General features: G+C 40.7%; 2 protein-coding genes across 6 annotated transcripts; one reads left to right on the forward strand and one right to left on the reverse strand.

Moving 5' to 3' along the window:
- Positions 1 to 524: 524 nt before the first annotated feature.
- Positions 525 to 4,356, forward strand: LOC121250580 (protein CfxQ homolog). Of its 5 annotated transcripts, XM_041149725.1 has the most exons (8): positions 526 to 954; positions 1,880 to 1,990; positions 2,125 to 2,223; positions 2,331 to 2,441; positions 2,535 to 2,767; positions 2,798 to 2,838; positions 3,226 to 3,365; positions 3,490 to 4,356. In XM_041149725.1, exons 1-8 carry the CDS (start codon positions 817 to 819, stop codon positions 4,024 to 4,026), a joined length of 1,410 nt encoding a protein of 469 aa, XP_041005659.1. In that variant the 5' UTR covers positions 526 to 816; the 3' UTR covers positions 4,027 to 4,356. The 5 variants fall into 5 exon arrangements, with proteins under 5 accessions (XP_041005660.1, XP_041005659.1, XP_041005658.1 ...); XM_041149724.1 differs by having other exon boundaries at positions 527 to 954; positions 2,535 to 2,838; XM_041149729.1 differs by lacking the exon at positions 526 to 954 and adding an exon at positions 1,143 to 1,161 and having other exon boundaries at positions 2,535 to 2,838.
- An 872-nt stretch (positions 4,357 to 5,228) lies between these two features.
- Positions 5,229 to 5,717, reverse strand: LOC121249487 (uncharacterized mitochondrial protein AtMg00810-like). The gene has a single exon (XM_041148193.1). The coding sequence runs from the start codon at positions 5,715 to 5,717 to the stop codon at positions 5,229 to 5,231; it is 489 nt and encodes a 162-aa protein (XP_041004127.1).
- Positions 5,718 to 8,946: the final 3,229 nt, after the last annotated feature.

The following is an 8,946-nucleotide window of genomic DNA, read 5'->3' on the forward strand; positions in this document are numbered from 1 at the left end:
ATAACAAATCGGATGATTGTTAAATGAACCGATAATATTTTGTAATCCAATAATTATCGATCTAAGTGATTTATTAGAATTAATCCAACATGTAACATTTTGTTTGTTTTTACAATTTCTTTCAAATCATCTCATCTAATTATTATAATTTTTTAAAATTCTTATACAAAATAAAATAAACAATTTAATTTTTTTAAATTTCAAAATAAAAAATAATATTAAAAAATATATTTTAACAATATTTTATTTAACTTTTAACTTTAATCTTAATTCAATTTATTTCATCTTATCTATAAAAACAAACGAGACTTTGAAAGGCTAATTTAGTACCCAAAATGCATGATGCATACCAATAATAGGTTTGGATTATCTAAAGTTTTTATCCAAAATTTACCTACAATATTATAATTACCATGATTTTTTTAAAATATTCAATAATTGTGATAAGACTTAATTTATTAGTTTATTTTTTTAATCAATTGGGATTAGTTTCTGTTTAGACATCTAAATCCTCAAATGAGAATCAAAGGCAGCTCAGCTGGCAACAGCCAGAGTTGAACGACATACAGCGGGTATTTGAAATCAGCATAAGAGAGATTAACCAGAATTTACAGAATCACAGTTGTGTCAGTGCGGACGCGGGTTCAAGTTTGAGCACCGGCTTCATATCCTTGCCGACCGACAGAGACTCCAACACCCAACCAAAGTCCTCGGCCACACAAGTCTCTGTAATTTCAATCTCTCTGTCTCTCTCTCATTGCCATTATCTCTGTTTTTTTGTTCTTTTGGAGAGAGAGAGAGTCCCGATTCATAGTCATGCAGAAGCCACAGAACCAACGGTCAAGATCTGCCAAACCAACCACTATTCATGGCTACGCTCAGTCCGGTGACCTTCTTGGATTTCAACGGCTACTCCGAGAAAACCCGTCTCTTATCAACGACAGAAACCCCGTCGTAAGATCCCATTCTCTCTCTTTATACGAGCTGGGTTTTTTCGTTTGGCCCAAAATCGCAATTCTTTTGTGTACTTTCAATTTGATGGCCTTCTTTTTTTTTTCCCGAAAAGGGTTCGAATTGTGTCCTGAAAATCAAACGAATTGAACTCATTTGAGCTCTATGCTCGACTACCATATACTTTTGATCCGAGGGGAATGAATTTTGGTGGGTAAGGGATGTTGTATTAGTTTCTCAAGGAAATTCATACTGTCATTGCCTAAGGCCTGAATTTTGTTTTTCTTTCTTAAACCTGTTAGTGTGCATCTAGAGTGTTTGGCTGGTCGGTGCTGATTTGTGGTTCAGTTTGGAGAGGAAACAGGCATAAAATTTATTTTTTATTGATATCGAAATAGAAATGCGAATGGATATATTGGGACGAATGAACTTCATGTTAGTGTGCATTAAGGTTTGCATTGAGCCTTTATTTTTGTTATATAATTCAATCTTGTCATTTTTTTAACCGTGCATTGGATATAGAGGGTCTCATTAGGTAAATTTACTAGAGTTTCATAATGTGTAATGCGACGATTGCATATACTAGAGAATCTGTCAATGCTGAATAGGGTCTCAAGGCATAAAAATGAGCAAGTTTTAGAATGGTCAGGATGAACATGGAAAAGATGAGTAGTAACTTCAGCAAACGTTGGAGTGGAAACAATGTATTGTAGGCAGTAATGCTGTTAGTAAAAAAGATTAAAATGCATAGCGTTTATCTTTGTTATTGGGTTTTTCTTTTGCTTATGTATATCTGCTTCTATTTTAAAGAGTTGAAGAAATAAGGTCTGCTTTTCATTGTGTTCGTTGATGCACTCCAGAACCTGCATATTATATGAAGTTGTTTATTCTTCTATTTAATGCATCCCTTTTGTTTGCTTGATTTCAGATGGCACAGACGCCACTTCACGTTTCTGCTGGTTATAACAGGGCCGAGATAGTCAAATTTCTTCTTGATCGGCAAGGGACAGAAAAGGTTCAGTTGGAAGCCAAGAACATGGTAAGTATTAATGTAATTGGTTTTTTTGGAAAAAGTGAATACATTACAATGATGCTTGGGATTTATTAAGCCTATGCACACGACTTATTGATCTTGTTATTGATTCCTGAGTGTCAAATTGCTGTGCTTTGCAGTATGGAGAAACTCCTTTGCATATGGCAGCAAAGAATGGGTGCAATGATGCTGCACAGTTGCTTCTTGGTCATGGTGCTATTATTGAAGCCAAAGCAAATGTGCTTTTTCTTATTACCTTATGATCCATTTTTTGAAGAGTTCAAATCAAAAGTGGGATTTGGATTTCTGATGGTAAACTCTATATTGTGCTCTCTTATTAATGCAGAATGGAATGACACCATTACATCTTGCTGTTTGGTACTCACTTCGAGCTGAAGATTACTCGACTGTCAATACATTGCTCGAGTACAATGCTGATTGTAGTGCTAAGGATAATGTATGGTGGATTGCAATTGCTTGCCATGATTTTGGCTTAGTAAAGATTCTCCCTTTGTAAATAATCGTAGTTGGTGTAACATTTGAATTGCAGGAGGGCATGACTCCTCTAAATCATCTCTCACCAGGCCCAGGAAGTGAAAAGTTGCGGGAATTATTGAACTGGCATCTTGAAGAGCAGCGGAAGAGAAGAGCGATCGAAGCATGCAGTGAAACTAAAGCTAAGATGGATGAGCTTGAAAATGAAATATCAAATGTAGTAGGTTTGCATGAGCTTAAGGTACAACTACGGAAATGGGCAAGGGGGATGCTTTTGGATGAGAGGCGGAGAGCCCTTGGGCTGAAAGTTGGCACCAGAAGAACCCCCCATATGGCATTCCTTGGCAATCCTGGAACAGGTAGTTGCTGGAAAGATTGTTTGTGTCTCATAATGATGTTTCTTTATTTTCCTTCAACACTAAAATTCCTGTTTATATTGCGATGGTACTTGCTCTCTGAGTTTGGAATACAATCTTATTTTAAATCATTAACATTGCAAGAAAAAGACCGTGTTACTTTAGGCATCTTATTTTTATTAAAGGAAATTCAGATCATGTAAGAAAGCAAGGTAGACTTCTTGAGTTGGCTTGTTACAAGGCTTATCCAAATTTCAAACACTTCAAGTCAACTCAGTTCTCCACCACCCCCTCCCCTCCCCCCTACAACTACTATATCCAAACCCATCACCTGCTTGTCACTTGTTTTATAAATTTGTAATGCAAGATGATTAGTATTATCTTCAACAGGTAAGACTATGGTAGCTCGAATCCTAGGAAGATTACTGCATATGGTGGGGATTCTGCCAACCGACAGGGTAACAGAAGTACAGAGGACTGATTTGGTTGGAGAATTCGTTGGTCATACTGGGCCAAAAACTAGGAGAAAGGTACACCACTTGGCTCTCTGAATTATGCTCTTAGAATCTCTCTCTCTCTCTCTCTCTCTCTCTCTGTAGAGACAAGTTTGAGCGCTTTACTGTAACAAACTTAAGTACAGAAAACTGTACACAGATTAAAGAAGCAGAAGGAGGAATTCTTTTTGTGGATGAGGCATATCGACTGATACCCATGCAGAAGGCAGATGATAAGGACTATGGATTGGAAGCTTTAGAAGAGATTATGTCTGTCATGGACAGTGGAAAAGTTGTTGTCATATTTGCTGGGTATAGCGAACCAATGAAGCGTGTGATTGCTTCTAATGAAGGCTTCTGCAGACGGGTGACCAAGTTTTTCAATTTTAATGACTTCAGTTCAGAAGAACTAGCCAAGATTCTCCATATCAAGATGAACAATCAAGCAGACGATAGCTTGTTGTATGGATTTAAGTTACACCCATCTTGCACTGAAGAAGCCATGGCAGCATTGATACAGAGAGAAACAACAGAAAAGCAACGGAAGGAGATGAATGGTGGTTTGGTGGATCCAATGCTAGTCAATGCTAGAGAGTATTTGGACCTGAGGTTAAGTTTTGACTGTATAGACACCGATGAACTTTGCACCCTTACCATAAAGGATTTAGAAGCTGGTCTGCGGCTGTTGTCACAATGAGGGGAAGGGATAAATTTAGACTCAAAAAACTCGGTAACCATTCTTTTTGCCAGCATGGTCGGATCATTTCACATTGAATTTCAAAGATTTATATATTCTCCTTTACCACTTTGAAGATGAGTTCCAATTCCAGCCAAGGACTTGGAAGCAGGCATGAGTGGTATGGAGAGCTGGCTGGCCTATATTCAAACAAGTTGTTTACTACCCTTAAATCTTTTAATTGGAACCTTCACACACTCGAGAACTTCTGGCTGGGGTTCTATTAAATTACATACGTTGTATTTATTTATTGATTACCATTGATCAATAACTTTCTCTTACGAGATTTTCTATCATTTAATGGATAGTTAATTATCCGAGTTTGAACGAGATTTTCTATCATTTGATGGATAGTTAATTATCCGAGTTTGAATTTGCGTTGTTCTTTTCTTCATTCATATGAATAATAAGAAACCGCAAGGTTGCATGAGCTTTTTCACTTGTCTTCTACTTCCTTAATTTTCACAAATTTTCTCTCTCTAGATAGCCGGGTTTACTTTCAAATCATAGGACACTTTGATCTACTCTCATTTGATAACTCGAACACCACTATTCTAGCCTTGCTAGTCGTTGGAAAATGATCTTTTCGATTTAACTTGAAATGAATAGTATTTGTATAGTGTAAAACCCAGAAATACTTTATTCATTTGCTGGGTTAATCCTAATTCCATCTAAAATAAGTAGCCCAGAAAATACAATAAGTAATGAGAACCGAAATTGAGGCATACATGAGTGTTATTAGGAACAACAAAGAGGCATAAATCATATGTAGTGAGAGGGTTTGATGAAAACCACCACACTTGTGAAGTGGTGAGTATATTTTATTTATAACCATTTACAGTATACAAAGCATAAAGACTGATTACAACATATATGGTAAGTAGGAGTAAATTGATACAATGAAATATTCCTAGAATTAAGGGTCAAATATGTCACATATGATAAGCATATACTAAGCCTTAGAGTAAGGCTAAGTATCCTCAATACCCTCCCGCAAGCTGAGCGTCGGATTTGGACGGACGTGAAGCTTGGATGGGAAGAATTCAAAAAGAGAGCGAGAGACACTTTTGGTGAAGATGTCAACAACTTGTAAGTGAGATGGTACATACTGCGTGCGAAGTTTGCCAGCAACAACAAGTTCCCAAAAGAAATGATAGTCTAACTCAACATGCTTGCGGAAGTGGAACCTTGAGGTCATGAAAAAGATGTGTAAGCCAAAGAAGTTTGGCTGCAGTCATTGCAAGTGCACGATACTCAGATTCACAGCTGGAGCGTGAAACAGTCGGTTGCTTCTTGGCACTCCAAGAAACCAGATTGTTGCCAAGATAAATAGAGTAGCCTGAGGTGGAACGACGAGTATCTGGACATCCTGCCCAGTCGGCATCCGAGTATGCTACTAGAGTACTAGGAATGGCAGACGGACGAAAGGTAAGACCAAAGTGAAGTGTTCCCTTGACATAGCGAAGAATACACTTAACAGCAAGGAAGTGATCTGCAGTAGGGGCATGCAGAAATTGGCTGACAGAATTGACAGCATGGGCAATATCTGGACGTGTGATGGTCAAGTACTGAAGGGAACCAACAAGAGAGCGGTAGAGAGTAGGATCCGAGAAAGGAGGACCATTAGCAGAAAGGTGTTGAGAAGCAACCATGGGGGTGTGAACAGGTTTGCTGTCAAGTAGCTGAGCTCGAGTGAGAATATCCCGTGCATATTTCAACTAATTGAGAAAGAGACCATCAGGAGTGGGCGAGGCTTCAAGACCAAGAAAATAACTGAGAGAACCCAAATCCTTGGTGGCGAACTCAGAATGAAGCTTGCGAGTAAAACTGTCAAGAAGAGACGAGTTGTTGCCAATAATAATAATATCATCAACATAAAGAAACAAATAAATAATGCCAGACTGCTGATGAAAAACAAAGAGAGAGGTGTCAGCACAACTGCAAGAAAAACCAAATGTAAGGAGGAAAGAGCTGAAGCGCTGAAGCCAGGCACGAGGCGCTTGCTTTAGACTATAGAGAGCTTTCTGCAAGTGACAGACATGATGAGGAAAACGAGGATCAATACACCCAGGCGGCTGCTCCATATAAACATGTTCAGTAAGAGTACCATTGAGGAAAGCGTTCTTGACGTCAAGTTGCCGAAGAGGCCATTTGTTAGTCACAGCAAGAGAAAGCACAACACGGACAGTGGTAGCCTTGATAACAGGACTAAAAGTGTCAGTGTAGTCGAGACCAGGTACTTGTGTATAGCCTTTGGCAACAAGGCGAGCTTTGAGACGCTCGATGGATCCATCAGGTAAATATTTGGTCCGAAACACCCATTTGGAACCAACAATGTTGGTGTTGGCAGGGCGAGGAACCAAAACCCAAGTGCGATTTTGTTGCAAAGCTTGTACTTCTTCATCCATGGCTGCAAGCAAGACAGGATTTTTGGTAGCAGATTTAAATCCTTTGGGCTTAGTAGAGGCAAGAAGAGCAGGAAGAAGTCCAGAGGATCTCAAAATGCCAAGATTCGCCGGATGCCGAGTCTTGAAAATCCCAGCTTTAGCTCGTGTAAGCATAGGATGAGAAGCCAATGGAAATGCCGGAGTAGAAGGATTTGCAATGGTCTCAGTAGTGGTCTCAGTGGAAGGCGGACTGGAAGCCGGGTGCGACAAAGAGGAACCTGCAAGAGAATCAACAGCCTGCACAGACTCATCCACAAGGTCAGTACAAAGATCACACGGGGAAGAGCCGGATTGAGGAACGTGCTGGGAAGGGGGCGCGATAGAAGATGAGGGTAAGTCGGTATGAAGGAGACATGGTTCCAAGAAATTGGAAATATGGAGAGAGGATAGGGGTTGGGCCTGGGAGCTATCAAGGGAAGGGAAGTGAGTTTCATCAAATTGAGCATGTCGTGTGATATATAGCCTAGTGGTGGTGGGATCAGGCAATGAAACCCTTTATAAGAAGGATTGTAACCTAAGAAAATGCAAGGAATACTGCGAGGGGAAAGTTTATTAGGCATATAATCACGCAAACAAGGATAAACATGACAACCAAAGGGATGAAAATTCTCATAATTTGGAGAAGAGCCATAAAGAAGTTCAAAAGGTGACTTACCTCCAAGAAGCGGTGTGGGCAACCGATTTATGATGTAAGCTGCAGTGCTGAAGGCATCAACCCAAAAGTGAAGGGAAAGGTGAGAGTGGAATAGAAGAGCCAAACCCGTCTCTGTCACATGGCGATGTTTTCTTTCAGCGCGACCATTTTGGGCAGGTGTATATGGACAAGAGAGTTGATGGTGGATGCCCGAGTTACATAGGTGAGCTTTGAAACAATTGCTAGTAAATTCGGCACCACCATCACTTTGGAAGACCTTGATACGAGCGGAATGTTGATTTTCCACAAATTTTTGAAATTGAGTGAAAATATCCAAAAAATCAGATTTAAATTTTAAAGGATAGAGCCAAGTAAATTGGGAATAATCATCAATAAAAAGAACATAGTAGGCAAAATCCAAAGTGGATTTGACAGGAGAGGGACCCCAGATGTTGCAATGAATAAGATCTAACACATGAGACAATCGATGTTCATTTCGAGAATAAGGCAAACGATGATTTTTCGCAAGTTGACATGTACTACACAAAGTGGGAGATGGCAATAAAGACGTAAGATAGAGATGCCCTTTTTTATTTAAAAAAGAAATGGTAGAATGGTTCACATGTCCAAGGCGAGCATGCCATAAATCATAAGAAGCATGGAGGGATTTATTTTTAAGGACAGAAATAAAGGTAGAATTTTCGCGCTCCAGCACATATAGACCTGCATCTCTTTTACCGGTCGCCACCACCCTTCCTGTTTGGCAATTCTGGACAGTAAAAAAATTATTAGTAAATGTAACGGAGAGAGGAAAATCAGACGTTAATTTACTAATTGAAAGAAGATTTTTAGTAAGATGAGGGACATCTAATACATCTAATAAATGAATATTTGGAACAGGAGAAAGAGTACCAGTGTGGATAATGGGTAGAGATGCACCGTTTCCAACAGTCACAGAGTCCTTACCCGTGTAATTAGTGTACTGATCCAAAGTAGATGGATCGGTGGTCATATGGGCCGAAGCCCCAGTGTCCAAATACCAGTCAGATGCTTCGGGTCCAGAGAGAGAACGAGAGGTGCTGAAGGCTTCGGCATGGTGAGCAGAGGAATCATTTCGGGCATACCGTTGATTGCATCGATCAGCATAATGACCCTCTGTGCGGCAAATTTGACAGCGAGGTGGGCGACGTCCCTGCCCAGAGGTGAAGAGCCCACGGTTGGAAGAGTTGCTGCCGGGGTTTCTGGAACAACCCCGCTGGTTGCTTCGGTTGGAAGAGGGGAGACCATGGTGATTTGCGCGGCCACGGTTGGTGGCGGTGAACGCCGCAGCAGTTGTGGCAGAGGGCTCAAGGGACCGCTGGAATATCTCAAAGCTTTCGGCTATAGAGACCAGATCTGCAAAAAAAGAGAGCGAGGTGAGAGCCATCTGCGCGGTAGAGAAGTTGGAGAAATCGGAGCCAAGGCCACGGAGGAACCAGTGGACTTTGTCGGTGTTGTTGACGGGCCGTCCGATTGCATGAAGCTGGTCACACAGGGCCTTGAAGGCACGAGCATATTTTGCAACTGGTTTGGAGCCGCGTTTCATCAACTGTAAATCGTCCTTGAGACGTAATTCGCGGGCCTTCGAGCCATGGCTGAAAGTGTTCTCCAAAGTGAGCCAGACGTCACGTGCAGTAGAGAGGCCAACAACCTCAGCCATGGCTTCCTCGGTGAGGGAGGAAAGTAAGAGGCTGAGTAAACGTTGGTCTGCAACTTTCCACGCCAAGTGTTTGTTGTTAGGCGTGTTAGAGTTGGCAGGTT

This window comes from Juglans microcarpa x Juglans regia, chromosome 2D (assembly GCF_004785595.1).
Source record: "Juglans microcarpa x Juglans regia isolate MS1-56 chromosome 2D, Jm3101_v1.0, whole genome shotgun sequence".
Taxonomy (NCBI): Eukaryota; Viridiplantae; Streptophyta; class Magnoliopsida; order Fagales; family Juglandaceae; genus Juglans; species Juglans microcarpa x Juglans regia.

Coding starts and splice junctions, on each gene's coding strand:
- LOC121250580 (XM_041149724.1), top strand. CDS start 817: ATGCAGAAGCCACAGAACCAACGGTCAAGATCTGCCAAACCAACCACT. Junction 955..1,879: donor TCAACGACAGAAACCCCGTC/GTAAGATCCCAT, acceptor GCTTGATTTCAG/ATGGCACAGACGCCACTTCA. Junction 3,366..3,489: donor GGCCAAAAACTAGGAGAAAG/GTACACCACTTG, acceptor AACTGTACACAG/ATTAAAGAAGCAGAAGGAGG.
- LOC121249487 (XM_041148193.1), bottom strand. CDS start 5,717: ATGGTTGCTTCTCAACACCTTTCTGCTAATGGTCCTCCTTTCTCGGAT.